We start from the raw sequence: 22,418 nt of genomic DNA on the forward strand, positions 1-22,418 counted from the left end.
GGTTGTAACCATGAAGTGGGAGAGCAACAGCTCTGCCTTCTGACTGCATCACTTCGCAGAAGTTCCTTCAGGCAATGCTGAGTCGGTCGCTACAGACCTCTGGTCCCCCCAGTCTGGTTTTGGTGCTGTATCCTACTGACATTTTGTCCCAAGTCTGTAGATAACCAATTTGACACCATCTGATATCATCAATGTCTGTACAAGACTCCCACTCACTCCAACAGAGAATTCTGCTTTCAAAATAAGAAAAAACAGAACTGCTGTGTAAAGTCACAAATTCAAAAGCTACCACCCCCGGCCCTGCTTCATGAAGCCAGCAAAACTCTGGCTGAGTGAGTTCTAGCCTAAAAAATAATGTTTCTGATTTTACTCAAAAAAAAAAAACCAACACCAAACATAAAAAGAAGATACAAAAAGGAAAAAGCTGTTTCACAGCTGTTGCTTCAACTGCCACCATCATGGTCTGCAAGGCTACAGGAATCCACACAATTCACAGTATTTAGGAATAAGCAACTACTTGACCACTTCAAGTTTGTTGTTTCAGAACATGAACAAGTCACTTTCACATTTTCTTATCAGAAAACAACTAGATCAATCAGATTTCAGTCAGAAAACAGACCTTACTCAAAGCAAAAGATGTTCTGAAGACAGTAAGTAAGGGAGAGAATCCCATAATATTATTAGCAGACACTGTCTTTAGTTTTCTACAGCAACATAATTAAGAAATAGTTTTCAGTGAAATGGAACCTACCTAACAATACAATATTAATATGTTTACAATTTTAAAGAAAAAAAACACACAACTGTTTTACCTGAGTTTTAAGTGAGACAAAGCATACTTACGTATGAGGCAAATTAAAATTTTATTTTCAAAACTGAAAAACAATTATTCAGTATTTGTTGTTTTTAATGCACATAAAGTACAGAAATCTTTGATTAAAGAGCTCAGACTATGCATCTTTACCGCTATTACAGAAAAATAAAGAAAAAATTCTTACTAAAGTCATGACTGTGGTGGGTTTATTTTCTCTTTTTTTTTTTTTTTTCATAATTTCTGAGTTTAAATCACCAGCCTAATTATAAATTGATCTAATCATTTTAGAAGTTTAACTTTCTATAACACAGTACAGGTATACGCTAATAAACAATACTAACAGTATAAGCAAGTTAGACCAAGAAAATTCTACGTTTTTCTGATGTATTTGTTTTGGTGGATGAAAGGGAGACATAGCATGAGGAAAAAAAAATGTGTCAGCAAGGGAAATAAGGAAGGAGTTTCTGCAGCAAATAGGAGGGTGTGAGAGGCAGAAATCAAGTAATACCAGGTTTCTGATACAGGTTTCTGATCAAATGTTTGAAGTTGAAGAGACTTGTTTTCAACTGCTTGACAGCTTATAAAGCTGGAAACACATTTATCTGAATTTTAATAGACTAGCACAAGCACTTTAAAGTATTACAGGACCAAGGTCACAAGGATGACTGGCTTTATCTTATAACATCACATTGTGAAGTCTAATGTATTTAGACAAAAGGATTTTAGGAAGTGTTACACACATGGCCAAACCTTGGCCATCAGCAGCAGCAGATCTGCTGCCCAGAGCAGGTGCCCAGCCACACACAGGCATCAAGGCCCATCACCCAGACAGATGGCATAGCCATATACCACAGTAGGCCCTGGTGTCTCCAGTCCGGCCTGGCCATTTCATGAGGAGCCACAAGCTGCAGGGTGGGAGCCTGAGTACAAGAGATGACTTGAGTGGCATAGGCCTGCCGTGGCATGAGGCACGCGGCCAGGCAGGTGGCCTCAGCCCAGCCCCACAGCACTTGCACCACGCAGGTGGCCTGACCTTGCCAGTCTTAGGTGTAGACAAGAGCAAAACAAAACCAAGCGCTTCTGTGCATGCTCCCACTGCTGTTTGATGAGACTTCTGTTGTTTTTTTCAGACCAGCATGTGACAAGCCCAGAGAAATTACTTCTGGGACTCTGACTTGCTAACTCCGCTCCATCGCGCCAAATAAAACCCTGTAATCCCCTAACACCACAGTTACTATTTTCTAGAATCTCCCTCATTTGCTATACAGAGAAATCCTTCACCTCACAAACTACTTGAGACAGCACACCACCACAGAGAGGAAGCTCACCTCCTCACTCCTCCCACCTAAAAATAGTGTATTTACACAAAGCCCAGGTGTGGCAAGTTTACTCTCTTTGTACCTCTTTTCTCCTTGCTGCAATCGTCAGCGCTGCTGAGGGCTCACAACCTTCCAGTGCTCCCACAGGTGGTCTGACAGCAATGCACATCGAGGCTTATCCTGCCCTCCCCTGCCTCGCAAAGGAGGGAAGAACCCACATGGCACTTAACTGCACCTCCTTAATGAGGTGCTAATGAAAGCCCCCTGTCCCGCCATTACCCGCCACCTGTGGACAGCTCTGTGCTCCCTCTTCTCCACTGAGAGGTGGCTGAGGGAGAAGGCAGCTATGGGGCACTAGAGGATCCCTCAGGATTCCCCTTCAGTGTGGTGGCGGGTAACAGCCGCTGGACAGCTGCTCTCTCCTGTTGGCTTAACATGTAATGGAGTTTGTCTCTGTGAGGGGTCCTCGGAGGGCACCGCAAATCCCTCATTAATTCTACAGGAGGACATTGCATCTCCAGTACCAGGGCTGGCAAAATTGACATATAATAATGTTATCTGAAAGTAACACATTATTAAACCGAAATCCTTTGATCGCTAGGCCAAAGTACAGAATGAATAGGGTTGATAGAGCCTCCATGAAATGCCAGAAAGGTGTCTGATCTTTGCACAGGGCGAGGCCCGTAGGTGCCTGTTCACTCTTTGGACTTTCTCTGAAGGGTGTAATTTGTGGTGATGGCTATTTTATGATGGCAGAGTGCTTTCAGCAAACAATCTGCCTGCTGTCTATTCAAATCAACACCTGAAGGTAAATAGTTGCTGAGTCCAGCCACAGCTCCCCAGGTCCTCTTCCTCACTAATGCTTCTCTATTTCCATTTCAGTCAGGCTTTTAGGTGATCGTGTTATCTTGTGTGCTGCCTGTATGGCAGGCATATGCTATACACTGAAGACTTCAGACAATGAATTAAAACTGTGCTGAGTAGTGTGGCCATGTTTGTTTAATCTGAAAGCTTTTTTGGGAAGCATCCAACACCAAACACTGGCCAGAACACGTGAATCATTCCCATTACTCTTGTTTGTTTTCTACAGTTAGTCCTAGGGGCAAGAGCCCTCTGCACTGAGACAGATGACAACTGGAGGATGAACAATTTCCTTTAATGATTGCACCAGGCCCCACTGTAAATAACTACTTACTACAGAAATCACATGCACCAATGAAATAACTAGGTAGTAAACTATTTGCAGTGGAGATACATGGAGGGGTAGGGCTGTCAGGCAGAGAAATGCTGACACAGAGGCTATCATATGCAAAGAAAACCAAAGGAGAAACTCAGCACAGGTCTTGGATCCCACAAATCTTGCATCATTCTGTTTAAGCCTTTAAGTACTACTGTAATAACAAAGACTTGCAATTAAAATAAAGGTACATAGCAAAGAATATAAAGTTGTGGTTTTTTTGATTGACAGGCTTCACTTTCTGGAAGTTAAAATGAATTCAGAGTATTTGAAATTTTGCTCAAAGATTTTGCAAACTTACAGAGTTAATACATGAATTAATGGTCCTTACAGCCAGGCCATCAAGCTTGTCCCATGTCATGGCTCCTTTAAGGATACGTATGTTTAAAGGTGTATCAGATAAGCTGGAGGAAGGGTAGAGGCTAAAATGAGGTCGACAATTAGGTTTTATCCTTCTTGGGGCCTAGCTCTTTTATTAACTCAAGAAAAGATCTTAGTGAAAGGCTGGGAGACAGTAAGTGAAATACAGATCAGGAATTTTTAAATGACTCCTAAAACAAAAAGGAAATATTTTAGAAGGCTGAAAGAGCTGGCATTTTATAAAGCCTGAATCAGACCCCAGAACAGGCAGTAGCACTCAGGTTCCCCTGTATGTTACTGCTCCATGAAAGCAAGGTTTTAAACATTTGTTAAGTTTCTGCGGATTGTTTGAACTGATGGATTTGTCCATTTATTTACAAAATTACATAAACTTTTCTTGCTCCTATTTTTTTGGGGGACACAATTATTGCTTCAGTTTGCATGCATACTGCAGAAAGCAACCTTCTATTCTTCCAGAAAACTATTTACAAATGGGCTTTAATAATTATCAGCCAGCTGCAGTTAGAAAAGCGTAACTTGTATAGATTCTAATGATTTCAAATGGTGATTAGCACCATTAAAAATCATTGCTAATGGTTTTTAATCCATATTTGAAATTTTAACAAGCCAGTGAGCATTTTAATGAAACTTTGTAATTAATATGATAGTTGGAAGTGATATAGCTCCATGGAAAAGTACTAGACAGGGTGAGTGAAGACAGCGATTGTTTAAAAAACCAAAACCTCAAACAGAAGATTAAGTAGGACACAGAAGTAGAAAAGAATGGAGAGAAGGAAGAAAGAAGTGAAATTTATTTCAACAGCCTCTAAATTGCACAACGAATAAAAAGTCATGGGTTTGCATTACACAGGACAAGGAAATCTTACTGTTCTCATAAAAGTAAACTCATAAAATTCAACGGATTAAATCTTTACTGTCTTAACTCTGATGTTTGCAGAGTAAGGAAATAATTTGTACATCACTTTATTGCTTTATGTTGAGCAGTACTGGGGGTAGATACAGCAACTGGCCTTGGTATTCCCTACTTATAGGAGTAATCTCATCAATACAGCAGACAAAATATTCTTAGGGATGGTCTGAGCACTCAAAAAGTTTTCCCAAGGACTTGAACAATCCTCATGATCTTTTTGAAGTATACAAAGAGATGATGATTTCTTACATAATGTGAAAACCCTTTCCACAAATCCATGTGTTTTTTTTAAATTTTTTTTTTTTAAAGGAAGCAAGTAACAAGCAAAACATTGTATTATTACCTTTGCTATTATGCCCTAGGAGAAAATGAGAAGCAATAACCTGGGACTGATGGTAGTCACGCTGCCTAATGCACTACTGGAAGACACCAGTGAAAAGTATTTAAGTACAAAAATCACGTAAAAATGACTTGTTTCCCCAATGTTGACATACTTAGGTCAAAAGAAATATTAGTATTCATAGACCATACACGTGATTTACTTAAAGACAAACTCATTTAATTCATGCATCAACTTAAGAGCACAGCACAGCATACCTTTTAATGTAATAGAGCAACATATGTAAATATACAGTAACTTACAGAAAATATTTTAAAACATTTCTCTATTTAAATGATTAAAAGTTTATTCCGCAGAGCACTGGATTTTTGTGGTTATATACTACATGATTGTCTTGTAATGTCGTTCCTTAAAATGAAAGCTAAGTGTGTATTCTGAAGTCCTGTTGTTCCTCTCACTCTTAAATATAAATGCTGCTGAGTCATACTTACGTATTAAATATTTATACTGTATCTGCACACAAGTGCGGGATAAATAACTTTTTCTTCTCAGCATCGAAAACATCTTTAAGAAAACTTGAAGTCTCTGAAGCCAAACTACCTTAAAAGTTTGGAGACAGCTTTACTAACTTGTTTTGTCTTTGCTGCAGCAGAGGAAGCTACAGCACTAGGTTCACTATTACGCACTTGAAGGGGGACTTCTTCAAATCAACTTGTTTCAGTTTTGCTTTCTTCCTTCAAGTAACATGCATTCTGATCATCCAGTGTTGAAGAAATTATGTAATATATATGAAAAGGCTTGCAAGGAAAACATACAGAAAATACCTACAAAAGGACTGTTTCACCATTGGATGTACATATATCCCCTTATTAATTCATTGGGATTACGGCGTCCTTTCCCTAGCCAATCCATCAGTAAACAAACTAAAGAGAAAGTGTCTTTCTGTGGAGTCATTCCTAACTTTAATCTGTTTTCCTAACTTTAATTGTTATTTTCTCTTTGTTAAAGCAGAGGTCCTAATATCTATTTAAAAACAAACAAAACAAACAAACATACAACAAAAAAAAACAAACACCAAAACTGTTAACTGTGCTGCAAATTTAAGCTTGAACTACCTACCACAAGATGAAGAAATTAACATTTTAAGTGGTTTTGGGTAGTGTATTTCCCAATTCTAGCATTTTTTTCTAAGTTTAAACAGGAGCAATATTTAAATATAACAGAAATTCTCTCATTTCTAAATCCCTTTTAGCCATGCTGAAGTCTTATGTTTTAACCCTGCGGTCTCAAGTAACATATAAAACTCCCTGGTGGATTAAGCTGAGCACACGTGCAAGTTTTAGTATTAGGAATAGAACCTTATCTTAACTTCATTTTACGTTGTCATCACAGCTAATGTAGGAAATAAATACAAGTGTATTTTATGATGACGTATGTTGCCATCCATAGACATCCTCTGGCTATGATGACTATTTTGTCTGCATACAATATGCATAGTGCATTAAAATATAGGATAAAGAGAGAGCAGACCAAGAATCTTAATTTAGAAGAGCTTTTGGGTAATTCCCATTCATGGAATTTACATATAACATTGCAAAAGTTAAGCAATTTTATTAAAAAACACTGTAAAATTACAAAACTGATGTATTTTGAGAAAATAAAATTCTACAAAAAGGGTGAAGTCTTTTTCCATATGTAATTACCATCTGAATATTCAACATTTGACATCAAATGCAACCTGAAAATGAGCTTTGAAACAGATTTTTGGACTATGTGGATGTTGTATGCCAACTTCTAAGGCAAAATGAAACTCCTCATCCAGAGTCCAAAAAATGTAGGGAGACCCTAAAAACATAGCAGAAGCATTTCCGCACACTGATTTCAGTAGTCAAGTTTGTGCAGAAGTGATTCCACTAGATTCATAGAGTACCTTTTAGAGCCAACAGAAACTTGTCACTTTGTAAGCTTTTTGACATTTTCCAACTCTTCTATGGGTTTCCATTTCTGATGGATTGTTAATAGCTGGATTCAAAGGAAAACATGGAAGAAATTAGCAAACCCTCAGTATTTAAGTCCACTCTCAATAAAATGTTAGTCTTCTCCCCACAACACCATATATCGACTTATTGGTGATGAAGGATTTCTGATAGCTTTATATTTTCCTAGTAGAACTAAGCAAAAATAATAACTAATATCACATCCAGTGATTTGTTGAACAAAATCACTTTGATATTAATAAAATAATAAACCCAAATATTATTTCCAGATAATTGTATTTTTCCTTGTCCTAGGTGCTCTACTAAACTTTTTTTTTTCCTTACAGCTGTAATACCCAATAAACCATTCTCAGTCAATTTTGTAATTCAGGAACAATGCAAATGTAAACAGCATTTCCTCTACAGTCTGTGTATCTACTGTTATCAATGGAATTGAGTAAGTAGATGTTGTGGGGGCCAACGCCAACAAATAGACCACAAATTCAGCAGCCGACCAAGAAGGAAATACCTTAATTACTATCATTAAGTAACGTAGGGGAAATTCTTTAGATAAAGTAATGAGCTATGCAATCAGTTCCACTTTTAAACAGATGTCAGCTTTACATTTTTTCCTCATCAGTATTTTGCTAGTTCTTACACATTATAGTTATTGTATTGGAAAAAAATATGCTATTTACACTGACTGTATTATTTACATTAATTACCTTCTGAGGCCGGGTAGGATCAACAGTTTCCCATGGCTCTGGATTGCCAGTCTTGTTAATGCTTTAAGAGAAGAAAGCAAACTAGGTACTACGTTTTAGGGTGTGAACTTGCACATACTTTTCTTACATGAGGAGTCTATTAGCAATAGAACTATTCACATAAGTAGCTCCTTGAAACACGTTTACAGGTTTGGTCAACTCTGTATTTTAAATTCTGGTTAGGCATCAATTACGGCTTGCTTTATTTGTAACTTCCAAAGCACCAACATGCCAATATTGTCTGAGTATAAATGTATTACCAAACATTAGGCAAAAAAGCTGAAAATCAAAACTAAATAAAGATGCAAATAAAAAGGGGATTCTGATCCTGACGGCTAAAATTGTCTATTTCAGTCACTTTAACGTAAATACAAAATATCCCAAAAGCTTAGAGAGTGAAGGACTTGGCTCCAGTATTTTATATTAACTTATTTTAAGTTCGTATTTGCAAATACTGTTCTTTAGATACAGCCTGCTCACCCCATATCTGAATGGCCTCTACCCAATTGTCTGAGAACAACTAAAACCTATTACACCTAAAGCCAAGAAAAATAAATATTACCTATTAAATCTTAAGTGGGGAAGCCGTCTGCATTACACTATATTTATTGATTTTTCAGTATTTAAAGTGTGCCGATATCTTAATCTTTCCTAGTACTTTGGAACATACACTTGGATTTTCTGTGTTTTTTTCAGGAAAATGTAATTGTCAACTGCCTCCGTTGGGATGAACAAACCAGCATAAACTCCGAGCAGTATTTCACTTACATCACATCAGACTTGCTGAAGAGGGAATAGGCAGAGAAAGCAACAGCCCCAACTGCTGCAAAAGACACGACTCCAACCAGGGGAATGAGCTGAAAGACACGAAGTGCAGGAGAGTTGAGGAGCTCCCTGTCCCGGCTGAGCTCGGGAGGGATTTGTACGGGCAGGAGAGCCGGTGGCAGGCTGAGCTGCCCCCCGTGCTCCCCAAGCCCTCAGGGACCGCACCTCAGGTGGCAGCCCCCGGGCTCGGGGCGCCCACCTCAGCACAGCCGCCGCCGGGGCTCAGAACCGACCCGAGGCACTTACTTCTTTTTTCGATTTGATTATATGGAAGAAATTCGTGTTCATCCTCGCTGCGGCTGCGGACCTGGATGAACAAACGGGGCCGTTACCAAACCTGGGCACCCCCCGGCCGCGGGACTCCCGAGCAGGGCGCAGCGTTACCTGACGGGACGGCAAAGGTGTAACCGGGCAGCGCTGCAGCGGGACACCGGTACGGGGCGCCGCGCTCTCTCCTTTATATAAGCGCGGGGGGGACCCGCCGCCCCGCTCCCGCAACGACGCAAGAAGCGCGGGCGCCCCCCGCCGGGTGTTCCCGGCTCCTGAGGGGAGCGACGCCGGCCGCTGATTGGAGGCTCCCGTCGCTCGAGCCCTGCTGCCTGAGGAACAGCATGTCAGGGCAAAGGCCTCGGCCTGCCTCGCTTCAGGGCTTGGCGAGCGGTTTATGGACCGAAAATGGAGCCCAGCTGAAGTGTGGCCCAGTTGCTGCAGCAAAAACTTAACCGTGGCCCTAAGTTTTTAACTGTATGGGCTTTGGAAACCTGCCTTTGAGAAAGCAAGCCTTTAGAGATGCACATATGGAATGGCTTATCTTTTTGGATAGTACGGGACTTGGTTTCTCATACTTCACATTCTGAAAGCTCTTCTGCCTTCAGTAGTCACTCTGTCCTTTTCAGACTTCACATTTTAAATTAAATATTCTTACTGTGCCAGTGTTTGTAATCAAAACTAGGAAATGTATAGTAAAACAAAGTTACGTGGAGTACTACAGAACAGCTATCTCAATTACCCATTTCATCCAATGGAAACCTAGCCCAAGCAACCATGATTTCAGTTTATTCATTACTGACATTACACATTTTTCATCAGTGAAATTTTACTGTATTTCATACAGATTGAAAACTACAGTAAGTACAGTATGAAAAAGCAGGAAAGATACAAAACACTTAAAATCTCAGTCTTCGTGATATATTTAAAAATACTTATGCCACATCATTCCTTTTTGATTCAAGACGTTAATTCTTGATTATAAAATTTTTCATAAAATTCCAAGTCTTTTGTGCTTAAAGATGGTTTTACAGTCCTCAGTGATTTTACAAAATGCTCATGTTTTACGGTAGTTGCTTCAAGTCCATTCTCTTGCAATGCCAACAAAGCAGCCTTTAGGAAAGAAAAAAAAGCTTGAAATGCTTATAATATTAAGTCAAAAAGAAGTTACTTCAAGTATTTTAAAATATTTTACATTAAACTAAATTTTAGACAAAGTATCTGAGAACAGCATTCTATGAATTATATTTATCACTAGACACACCATCAGGTAGGACTAGTGTAAATTTCACATTTACTTTTTGTCTGTATTAGAAAACATATCCTTGATCATTTACATATTGGATTTTCTTCCCATTTTTTTCTGCCTTCAATATAACTTTGCTCAAGTATTTATGGACTGTTCTATTTTTTTTCCACTCTAGCCTTGACAGTACATGCTGCTTTCAGCTAAGAATGCCGCAGCTGCTTGCAGTACACAAAACATGATTCCTCCAGATATGAGCCTGAATTACAAAGAGCCACATGAAATAAAAGGTAGTACAGCTCCCACTTCTGCCAGTAGAATAACTTCCACCAGTAAATTATCACAGAAACCCTTTATACTTACTTGGCTTTTTATTTAAAGAATTAATTCTTGTTCAGTCCTCCTGTTTTATTCATTCTCTTTATTTTCAGTGGTGGAATAATCTGTACTACAGATGGCTTGGTAACCTCCAGAAGTTAACTATTTTCATTGAAAGGTTTAATTTATAGTTTATTTCGCAGATTAACCATGAATATTTCATACCTCCTTGCATAAATTTTCAATATCAGCTCCAGAGAAGAGGTCTGTTAGGACTGCTAAGTCTTGCAGTGACACATCAGAATCTAACGGAATTTTTTCTGTGCAAATTTTCAAAATGGAAAGCCTTCCCTGTAAGTTGGTATACATTAAATGAGAAAACAAAACCAAACAAAGTAACAATTGCTCCCACTCCAAAGCAGTAAAAAATCTGAAATCAGAACTAAGAAAGATCTAGGAAATTACCAAAAGCAGAACTACCATATTTTTGGTGAAAGAGTAAAGAAAATACAATTAATGGAAATATTCACTCTTGCGGTTACCTCATATATTAAAGTCTGGTATTCAGAGTTGCTCATTACTTCATGAAAATGCTATTTTACACTGAAGGTTCTATATTTGTCCTGCTGCGGGTCATCTCTTTTTTTGAGGGGCTCAGGACAAACATCTATACTACTGAGCATTTACAGGGCACAAGAGAGATCTGAAGCAAGGACAGCCAACTTGTTATGATACTTCCTAAACTGCAGCTTGATTCTGTAAATAAAGAATTATTTCAGATTTTTGGATGTTTTCTATATGCAATAGTGTAACTACATGCACCGTTTCAAAAATAACTGGTATTTAAATTACAAACAGGATTATTCCTTTTTAAACTTCATGTACTTTGAATCTGGTGACTCATTTTCAGTGAACCATCCATCAATTTTTTAATATATAATTAATATATATTCCTATAATATATTTATATTATTGGAATATTTCCCCTTTACTCCTGAATTAAAGTATGCTGCCAATTTCTCTCTCTCCATTTGAAGCCACATATGGATTTGTAATACATCACCTTCAGATCCGGAGGTGGAATATAGATCACCCTGTCTAGCCTTCCAGGACGCAGTAAAGCATCATCCAACATATCTGGTCTATTTGTTGCAGCAACTACCATGAAATCTTTGTTCAAAGTTTCCTGAAACTCTAGCTGAGTAAAGAGATTATATGAACAAGTTAGTGCAACATGGTTCAGATAGGTATTATCTAAATACATTTGTTAACTACTAGTAAGAAAATAAAAAGGGAAAGAAGAAAACGCATCTCTGTGTGAGTCTATTTTCCTTTTAATATTAATAATTTATATATTATTATATATAGCATAATTTTAGATTAATATTTTGCTTATGGGTATTTTGTTTGGACAAAGTCTCATTGATGAACAGCATATACAAAATCAGCAATCTATAAATGGTATTTTATAAAAATCAGAAACAATGACAGAATAGAATAGCACATTTTTAAGCTTAAGGATTTTAAGTTTAAAAACGTGAATGCCAACAACTAAAAAATTACCTGTCTTTCCTCGTCACTTAATTCTTGACATTGGCCCTCAAGCTGTAGTTTATTTCCTCTTCTTTCTGTGACTTTCAGTCCAATGCCATCCAACTCATTAAGAAGAACAGAAAGAACTCGTTCTGAGACACCATAGCCAGTTTTATGGTGTGACCGAGACCCTAAGATAGAATCAATCTCATCTAAGAATATTATTGCTGGAGTACTTGCTCTTGCTTGGTGAAAAACCTATTTTTGGATTGATAGAATAAAATGTTAATACATACTTTCTACTGGGTAAGGTGAAATCACCTGTTTACATTCACTCTGTATTTTGACGTAATTATGCAACTTTAAAGATAAATTCGTTCACAAAAAAAGATGCATTCATTCGAAAAGCCATTCTGGCTTACATTTACTACAGACAGATTCTGCTTTTTAATTAAATTCTTATGTGAACTAACAACAAGAGGGTAGAAATACTTTCAAAGTTTAAAATTGGTATAATTTTAGGGTTAGATTCTCCATTTACATAAATGTGAATGCATTATCTTTTTCTATTTCAAAACTAGGTAAGTTTTAACTATAATTTTTCCAATAACAAAATTTAGGCCTAACTTACACTTCATAAAAATCAGGCAAAAATAAACTTTAGATCTCATATAAATTAAAAACTGTACCTGAGACAAAATCTTCTCTGAATCTCCAACGTAAGGTGAAAAAAGGTCAGCACCACTTACAGAAAGAAAGGAACAGTGACAACTTGTGGCCACAGCCCTCACCAGTGTGGTTTTGGCACACCCTGATGGCCCATAGAGAAGAACACCCTTTGGATGAGACAGGCCCATCCTAGCAAATGCATGAGGAAATTTCATAGGCCACTCAATGCACTGTCAATACATAAAAAAGGGATGAAATTCTCAGTAAAGGAACTCAAGTTCATAGCCATTCAGTAAAGCAGCTAAGCAAAATATTTCTCTCTTTTGTTCATGCATTAATTTGAAATCAACGCAGAATACTAATACGGTCTTTTTTGGTATAAAAAGACAGACCCCCCTCGTTCCCTTTCCCTCCTTCTTGAAGTTTCCTCTCAGTCTCAAACAGAATAAAAGGCAATCCTTGAGGAATGACATGCAAGAGCCACATCTGGGTACAAACTCAGAAATGTACTGCTGCAGAGTTTTTCAGATACTGGAAAGCATGATAATTATTCCATGGTATTATTGCTGTTATCCTGGGACAGGAAGGTTTTTAAATCACAAGCACTGCAATAACTTAATGTAATAGAAAATAATGTTTAGAATACAATTTAGAATCATGTAATTTGCAAGAGAATACATTTCTATAATGTAGCACATAGAACACCTTGGAGCACATGGTTATTAGAAACTGCCTTTTTATCTAAATACATGTTATACATTACCTGTTTTAACTTCAGTTTTACATCTTCAAGACCACCTATTTGCTCCCAAGTGACTGGCTTACACTCTTTTAGTCCAATTACACTTCGAAAAGAGGATGGTTGAATTTTTTTAAAAGCTTCTTGGAAACTTGCCATGTTAATCACCATTTCAGTTGAATCCTGAAGAAAACCAAATAAAGCACATTAATAATGTTTTTACATAATAATTTACAATGCTCTATTAGTATGCCAAACACTTCACAAAAGGACGAATGCAATCAATAATCAATTAAACTCCTGCCCTAACAAGCTTAAGCACTGCATACAAAAAGATGTAGCACAAAGTAGAATATATTCTCTTTATTGAAAAGTTTTTATAAGAAAAAAACCCACAGTTTTATCAGAAACGCGTATTTTAGGGAAAACTACTGTTTTTCCCTAAATTACTTTTCCATTACAGAGTGACCTACAAAATCAAATAGTTGCTAGATTCAGGGTTACTACACATAAATGCCTTGATTCTCTTGAATACAAACGGTCTAACATTCATAACTCAAAAAGTCTGTAAAATGCAGTTATTAAACCGCAAATGCAGTAAAAGCATTGGTATATTTACATTTATAACACATTTGGTGCTTTTCAGCATTTTAGGTTCTGACTTTTTCATCTTGAGAATTTCCAGGAAAACTAAGTATTAATGGAGAAACTGTGGTACATAATAATTACATTCTTCTTGATTAATTTGCAAGCATACCAAAGAGCTGTGGAACATAGCCTGCATAGCAGCTTCTCTGCAGAGTGCTGTAAGGTCAGCTCCAACATACCCAGTTGTAATTTCCGCCAGTTTAATCAAATCAACGTCCGTAGAAATCGGCATACTAAATGTAAGCAACTGCAGGATGGATCTTCTCTGCATAAGTGTTGGTGTCCCAATAATAACCTAAAACAAATACAATACAAATTTTAAGGAGATATTTTGCTATATTCCTCTTATTTTGTAGACCTTGGCAAGCAACTTTGTCTCTGCTTTATACTGTTTTCTGAAAATTTACCTACCTGTATTGCAACTAAAGAGTTTTACAAGAAACTTACTAGCAGCAGCATACAAATGATAAAATTTTTAAAGCACCTTTCATTTATGCTTACCTTCTAAGTCAACAGTGTTGTATAAACAGTTGTTCATAAGACACTGTCAGCTACTGTTCACCAAATACTGTTTTAAGGTAATGTAAACATAAGAACGTAAGTCTTAGGCAAAGATGTTATTTCGGTGTTCACAACAGAGAAACAGGACATGTGGCTCAAATCTGTGGAATCCCACTACAGAACATGACTAGTAGCCATTTTTTCCTCTAAAAAAATGAATTACTTTATTAAGTGTCCCCCTGGAAAAGAAAGCAAATTCATTATGTCTAACAGGGTTTGCTTACCTCTCTGTCAAATCTGCCAGGTCTTCTCAGTGCAGGGTCTAAGGCATCAGGCCTGTTTGTTGCTGCCATGAGGACCATCTTGCCTTCACTACCTACACCATCCAGTAGCGTTAGCAGCTGAGCAACAATACGATCTTCAGGAGCATTGTTTGAACATCCTCGCTTTGGGCATAAGGAGTCAATCTCATCAATAAAGAGAATAGTCGGGCCTTCATGGGACATTTCTCTGCCCTTTTCAAAGACTCTTTGCAAATTCTCTTCACTTTCTCCTGGCCTGGAACCATACAGGGCTGGACCACTGATGCAAAGCAGGTACGCACCCACTTCTTTTGCTACTGCCTTTACCATAAGAGTTTTCCCCACACCTGGAGGGCCTATTAGTAGCACCCCATTAGGGACAGAAAGCCCCAGCTTCTTAAAAGTTTTTGGAAAACGGAAGGGCAGATCAATCATTTCTTTCAAAGTCCTTCCCACATCATCCAGTCCTGCAACTGAAATTTTTCCTGTGTCCTCCAATAAGTGCCTGTACCTTTCTACAGTGACCACCTCTTTAATTTTTATGCTTGTTTGGGGGGTTATCAGTCCTGCTTCCTCTGTCAAAGGGTCTACAGAGAGCATTTCAATGTGTACCACAGGAGTTTCGAGATTTGGGGCAATAGTAACAACGTAATGATGGGAAACATAAACATTTCTTAGCAGGTCCCTGATCGTCTCCTGAAGCACTGCTCGGGGCATGGACTTTCGCAGCGCTGAGCTCTTCAGGACCACGTTCACAGTCGCTTTCTTTAGGCGGCAACGGGGCACCAGCTGCAGCCGGCCGAGACTCAGCGTCAGGCCCCTCAGCGCCGCCACCGCCACCCCCGCGGTCCTGGAGGCCAGGTCAACCTGCAGGTAACCGTCCGCCAGGTCCGCCCTGGGCCAGGCCGTGCACAAGCAGCTCCCGCCGGGCAGGGAGATCCTCAGCGGGGCCCCAAGCGGCGCACCCAGGAAGGAGAGGGCGGCAGGGCCCAGCCTACACCTCTGCGTACCCTCGTCGCCGGGCTCGGGCTGGAGCAGCTTTAAGGGCGCCGTCTCCATCGCGGGCAGCGACCGCAGCGCCGCGGGGGCTCCCTACTCACCCCTCACCCGGCAGTTCCCTTCCCTCACAGCCCGCGGCCATCCCTCAGAGCCCCGCGCATGCACCGCCTCAGAGCAAGCGCACTGAGGGAGAGCACCAGGGCGGGACTTTGCCGTCCCTCCCGCTCCCGCCTCGCTGTTGCCCCCCTCAGGGCCGTCAGGGCACTGTGAGGCAAGCCCCTGCCACAGTCTCATCTCAGCATTTTACACCCTCCGTTCCCAGCCGAAATAGGGCTAATATACCCCTTGTCGTGGCCAGCCACCTTGTTCTCCTCACTGCTGGACATGCCGGGGATCCCGCGCCTCCCTCAGGTCGTCTCCTCAGCGCCACCCGCTCACCGGGTGGGTGCTTCCCAAGTGCATTCCCAAAAGTTGGGCTCCCTTTTTCCAGTGGTTCCCCTGGCTCAAGGCAGTGCCATCAGTTGGGGTTGAGTCAACCCTAGGTGCTAAGTAAGAGAAGCAAGTGGGGAGCCACAGAGTTGCCTTGAGAAGCTGCTGGTACAGGTGAATAGGAGGCAGAAATTTATTCAGGAATGGATAAATCTGTCGTAATGCATTGTTCTGACAAATATTCAGTCCGTGTTTGAGAAAAAACAATTTTATAACTGTTTGGCCCATGATCTTCTTAAATTGTGCCATGAATTGTGCAATAGTTCTATAAAAACCTTTCAGATCTGCCAGCATTGTAGGATGCAATATAAAGTCACGATCTGTGAGATTTAGAAAGTGCACAGTTTTACTCCTGGAAGTAGCTTCACTATGAGTGCAGTTACACATGTACTTAATACACACAAGCTCACAAGCTCTGTTTGAGACCTCGTATGTACAAGGATTGGCGTCTCAAACACACAGCACTGGTCAGACTGGTATGTTCATAGACAGCCAGGGAAGGGTTTACGGCATGCCTACAAGCTGTCCAGCATGCACTTTGAAGGTCTCATGAGGAAAACATGAGGAGATCTCTTTGGTGGTGTCCTGTTTTATCACATTCCTTGATGAACTAAGGGCTGTATGCAAAACAGTAAGCAATATGAACAAAAACGGGCAATGTGAACATCGCCAGTTCAGCTAATTTTAAATATTCATATGAACTCGATATAATGAAGTGGAGTCCAAAAATCATTAATTCAACTCTTTGAAAGCATGTTCCTTTTTTGACCAAACTGTAGTACCACGACCTTATTTATATACTTTTACAGAAAACATAGCTGAATGACTATTCTGGTTTGGAATGCGTCACTTTGAGTACTCATGCTCCAGAAACTTTTACAGGCCCCAAAATCAGCAGTGACAAAGTGGCAAGAAGGTGTTCCACCAAGAATCTAGTTAAATTGTCAAAAAAACAAAAACAAAAACAAAAAAAACCACGATGTTTTAAACAATTTTCTTAATATTCACTAGATGGCAGCTGATCTTCAAGAATGGCTGTATTTCTCCTTGCAGATCTGATAATTTCAAGGGAGTAGTCATCGGTTCTTGGAGAAATTGATTGTAGTCCAGCATTGTCTTCACTCTGTTTCAAATATCAAACTGAAATACCAGCACAGTGAGTGTTCAGATCATTTTCAGCTTCATTACTGTTTCCGCTTTTTTGTATTGGGTTTACTGCTGTTTATTTCTGGGAAAGAATGTTCTTTTATTGTTTACTTCTATATTTAGTGGGCCAGGTGTACTTCTTTTTAAGGACAACTTAAAATACTTGAATGATATTCTAAGGAGATGGAATAATATTTCTGTTTTTCTTTTGGATATACCTGTTGATTTTTGGTAGAATAAAATATTGTTCATCATTCCCAATTTATTATAGCTCACAAAATAAAAATAGCTGTGTCTTGCTACAATAATTATCTGCATACAAAGTAAATAAGATATTAAGCTGAATATATTTTTGGTAAGTTTGATTATATCTTGTATGTATCATAATAGTTAACAAATTAACAGTGTCTTTAGTGTAGTTTTTCTTAATGACAAATGAATTTTGAAATGTTTGTTAATTGTCTATAAATCAAATAAAGATAGCTCAGAGTGGGTAGATGGCATGTATATACTCTAGAGCAGGATTTTAGTGTCTAGTGGAGGTCCTCTGGCCAAATATAAATGCTGTATTGTAATTATGCTAGATATTGTGCATTTAAAGCACCAGGTTCAGTTTTAACAAAACTTCATAGATAATTTGTAAAGATATGCTTAAAGGAGTAAAATGAGCTCATGTATGTCTGCATGTTTTTATGGGAGGGCCACCCTCAATTTGTTTACTTAACTTTCCAGTGAGCATCCAGCCTTGTATCTTTATAAGGAAAAAGTTCTCATTGCATTTAGTAGTAATTTTGGATGTGCAAGGCATGAGACATTAGGCCCTGCATTTCTCGAAGAAAGTGTGGAAAATCTCTGACTGCTGCCAAACTGTTATCGTGACATTACTGCACCTTAGGTAACGTTCACGTTGCACCTCTGCTGGAAGTTACTGCCTTCAGTATCAGAAAAGAATATGTGCCTGCACCTGAATTATTTCAGAGGAGAGTCTGGTGTCTTTGCTTAAGTTGGCAAGGAAATGATTTTATGCTATTCAATATAGGAATGAGAGGAGACTGTGGAGAATGACAGAAGAACCATACAAGACTGAGAGACTTAGCAATAAAATGGCAGATGAAATTTAGTATACATTAAAGTGAAGTGATGCACAAAGGGAATAGCCATCCTAGAGTCCCCTTTATAGAAGTGGGATAGAAGGCAATAAGAATGATCAAAGGTATGGAATGGCTTCTGTGCAAGGAATGACTAGAAGTAGGCTGTAACTACTCAACATAAAAAGAGAAAACTTTGAGGTGACTATGGAAGAGATCTGCAAAATTGTGACTTGGATAGCAAATGCCAGCTTTAAGGGTCTCTTCCAATGCCAGAATAACTGATGGTACTTAAACCCATGTTCAAAACAAAGAAAAAGAGGTCATCCATCATATGGTGGGTAGTAGATCTGTAGAACTTCACTGAAGGATGCTGTGGATGGAAAACTGTTGGTACATGGGGAGACTGGACAAGTATTTAGAAAAAACTGCTGCTCATGAGAGTTCTCAGGGTTGAGAAGGTCTGTGTGAGAAGAGAGCTCAGAGGATTGCTGAAGAGCCATGCTCACACTGATGTCAGAAACTTCTGCAAGCTGAAACGGCTGGAAATTGGGAGTCTATGAAAAAGAAAGTCTCATGCACACTTATTCTGACTGTCCATTTCTGACCATTGTTCACAGTTTTTTTTCTGTTTAAAGGCGCATTCTTAAAGTATCATGTTTATTCCTTAAATTCTGCAAGGAATTCTACAAAAGTAATTTGCTTCAGACATGTAAAATGGTAGGTACGTGCTCTGTACCAACATTTTTCCTCTTAGAAAATCCCATATAGTCATCCCTAGTACTTGTCTGATTCCTTTGTCCCTCAGTTCAACATGCTAACCTGACAGAAAACTTCTCTTTAATTTTGTGATGTGTGTGTGTGTGGTGAGATGAATTGGTTCGTTAGAGAACAGGGTCAGTACAAGGGAGGAAAGCTGCTCTCTTGTTCTAAAAGTCCCAGGAAGTTTTTGTGGAAATCAGTACTTTCCATGGAATATTTTCACTTCAGTAAATATATTTTGGCAGTAATGTCTCACCAGGTATATAGATGGTTTATGTAGAAGAAGCTTTTTGATCTAGGGTTTTCTTTTGGACACTAGTCTAATTGGCACAAATTGTATGTTAGGCACAATGTTAATAGTTACCATTACTACATTTCCATTGCATGTTTCCAAAAGGCAGCCAGTCCAATACCATTTATTTTTTTTTTTGTACTACTTGTCAGAGAAACAGAATTGGGACAGCAAGGTGGCTGTCTAATTCTCATTGAATGGAATGCAGAATATTTGCTTCCAGTTTTAAAACAAGGAAACAATACTCTGAGCATTTCTTGTGATTAGCAATGGTTATTACTAATTCTTCCCATTAGAAAATAATTTTTGGAAATGTACTGGAACTTATGTGATTTATGTAACATATAGTGTCCTTTCAAAGCATATTAATATTGCAATAGCAATCCTGTAGTGTTTTATTCACAGAATCACAGAATCATCTAGGTTGAAAGAGACCTCCAAGATTACCTAGTCCAACCTCTGACCTAACACTAACAAGTCCTCCACTAACCCATATTACTAAGCTCTACATCTAAATGTCTTTTAAAGACCTCCAGGGATGGTGACTCAACCACCTCCCTGGGCAGCCCATTCCAACGCCTAACAACCCTTTCGGTAAAGAAGTTCTTCCTAATATCCAACCTAAACCTCCACCGGCGCAACTTTAGCCCATTCCCCCTCGTCATGTCACCAGGCACGTGGGAGAATAGACCAACCCCCACCTCGCTACAGCCTCCTTTAAGGTACCTGTAGAGTGCGATAAGGTCGCCCCTGAGCCTCCTCTTTTCCAGACTGAACAAGCCCAGCTCCCTCAGCCGCTCCTCATAAGACTTGTTCTCCAGACCCCTCACCAGCTTCGTTGCCCTTCTCTGGACATGCTCGAGCACCTCCATGTCCTTCTTGTAGTGAGGGGCCCAAAACTGAACACAGTACTTGAGGTGCGGCCTCACCAGAGCCGAGTACAGGGGGACAATCACTTCCCTAGCCCTGCTGGCCACACTGTTTCTTATACAAGCCAGGATGCTGTTGGCCTTCTTGGCCACCTGAATACACTGCTGGTTCATATTCAGCCGACTATCAACCAATACTCCCAGGTCCTTCTCTGCCAGGCAGCTTTCCAACCACTCATCTCCCAGCCTGTAGCGCTGCTTGGGGTTGTTGTGCCCCGGGTGCAGGACCCGGCACTTGGCCTTGTTGAACTTCATACAGTTGGCCTCAGCCCATCGGTCCAGCCTATCCAGATCCTCCTGCAGAGCCTTCCTACCTTCGAGCAGATCGACACACACCTTACTTGGTGTCATCTGCAAACTTACTGAGGGTGCACTCGATCCCCTCATCCAGATCATTGATAAAGGTATTAAAGAGGACTGGCCCCAGTACTGAGCCTCCGCTAGTGACTGGGGGACTCCACTAGTGACTGGCCTCCAACTGGATTTAACTCCATTCACCACGACTCTTTGAGCCTGGCTACCCAGCCAGTTTCTAACCCAACAAAGTGTATGCCAGTCCAAGCCAAGAGCAGCGAGTTTCTTGAAGAGAATGCTGTGAGAAAGGGTGTCAAAAGCCTTACTGAAATCAAGGTAGACCACATCCACAGCCTTTCCCTCATCTACCAAGCACGTCACTTTGTCATAAAAGGAGATCAGGTTCATCAAGCAGGACCTGCCTTTCATAAACCCATGCTGACTGGTCCTGGTCGCCTGGTTGCCCTGCAAATGCCACGTGATGACACTCAAGATAATCTGCCCCATGAGCTTCCCTGGCACTGAGGTCAAACTTACAGGCCTATAGTTTCCTGGGTCTACCCTCTGGCTCTTCTTGTAGATGGGCGTCACGTTTGCTAGCCAAAGGCAAGGGATGTAATCAGAACTTGCATTTTGATTGTCATTTGGAATAAACGCTGGATGGGACTATTCCTCATGAATTAGTCAGTTCTCTTGTCAAAACAGTTTGTACTTAGGGCCACTACAAGTTCTGGTACTTTAACATAGAGCTTGCTTGTGTGTAATGATGTTCTTTACTTTTTGAATTTAACTATATGTGAAGCTCTACAAAACTGTTTCCACTCCTCTATAAAATTATCACATTTGTAATTTTAGCAAGGTTAAAACATCAGTTTAATGGTCTTAAAAGGATAATTACAATGACATAATGTCTAAATGTCATAGGACAGTTTAAGTTCTAGTTCACGATTTCTGAAGTGCTTTTAAGAATATTTCATCATCTGAAGTTCTGAAGCAGAAGAATGGCGCTGTATTCCATTAGTCAATTTTCAGTGGGTTTTGTTTTTCATTTATGCAAGTTTTCAGGTCTGCTTCTGTGAAAACTAGCTTGATGCAATAATGCTTTGCAGACAAGAGATTTTTAACTAAGTTCTTTCACATGAGTGATATGTATGCAGTTTGAACAGATATTGTCTTCCGTTTAAATTACTGGATGGTAAGTAGTTAATTTTATTGCTGATATGTATTTCCAGGAAAATGGATAAGCTGTTTTCTTTTATAAAACAGTAGGCTGGATAAAAATGTTCATATAGTTTGTTTGGTTTAATGATCATTCTATCACATGAATGTACTTCTAGAAAAAATATTTACTCTGTCCTTACTTGGAAATTCAGTTATAAATTACTTCCCTTATTCCTGTTTTGATGGCTCACACAGAAGCATATTAAAATATCTGTTAGAACACTTCTAAACTGCACAAGATTTAATAAAATTCCTGCATATGTTTTCACTGATTTTCCTTGTAAAAGGAGGACAAGAATTCTCAGAGAGGTAATACTAGGATTTAGTTTTAATAATGTTTATTTTCTCTATTCAGTATACTTAATTATGAGTATGTTGATTAAAGATAGTTATATTAATTCACACCTCT

General features: G+C 39.3%; 2 protein-coding genes across 3 annotated transcripts; both read right to left on the bottom strand.

The window, feature by feature from the left end:
* Positions 1–4,966: 4,966 nt before the first annotated feature.
* On the bottom strand, positions 4,967–9,083 carry C11H15orf48 (chromosome 11 C15orf48 homolog). The gene is made up of 5 exons (XM_035553761.2): positions 8,951–9,083; positions 8,813–8,873; positions 8,510–8,598; positions 7,703–7,763; positions 4,967–7,023 (listed from the first exon to the last, which is right to left on the bottom strand). The coding sequence occupies exons 2-5, from the start codon at positions 8,852–8,854 to the stop codon at positions 6,955–6,957; spliced, it is 261 nt and encodes an 86-aa protein (XP_035409654.1). The 5' UTR covers positions 8,855–8,873; positions 8,951–9,083; the 3' UTR covers positions 4,967–6,954.
* A 523-nt stretch (positions 9,084–9,606) lies between these two features.
* Positions 9,607–15,988, bottom strand: SPATA5L1 (spermatogenesis associated 5 like 1). 2 transcript variants are annotated; one of them, XM_035554126.2, is made up of 8 exons: positions 14,772–15,988; positions 14,096–14,281; positions 13,363–13,521; positions 12,620–12,829; positions 11,961–12,053; positions 11,461–11,595; positions 10,623–10,748; positions 9,607–9,946 (listed from the first exon to the last, which is right to left on the bottom strand). In XM_035554126.2, exons 1-8 carry the CDS (start codon positions 15,846–15,848, stop codon positions 9,794–9,796), a joined length of 2,139 nt encoding a protein of 712 aa, XP_035410019.1. In that variant the 5' UTR covers positions 15,849–15,988; the 3' UTR covers positions 9,607–9,793. The 2 variants fall into 2 exon arrangements, with proteins under 2 accessions (XP_035410019.1, XP_035410018.1); XM_035554125.2 differs by having other exon boundaries at positions 11,961–12,188; positions 14,772–15,986.
* Between the last annotated feature and the right edge of the window lie 6,430 nt (positions 15,989–22,418).

This window comes from Cygnus atratus, chromosome 11 (assembly GCF_013377495.2).
Source record: "Cygnus atratus isolate AKBS03 ecotype Queensland, Australia chromosome 11, CAtr_DNAZoo_HiC_assembly, whole genome shotgun sequence".
Lineage (NCBI taxonomy): Eukaryota > Metazoa > Chordata > Aves > Anseriformes > Anatidae > Cygnus > Cygnus atratus.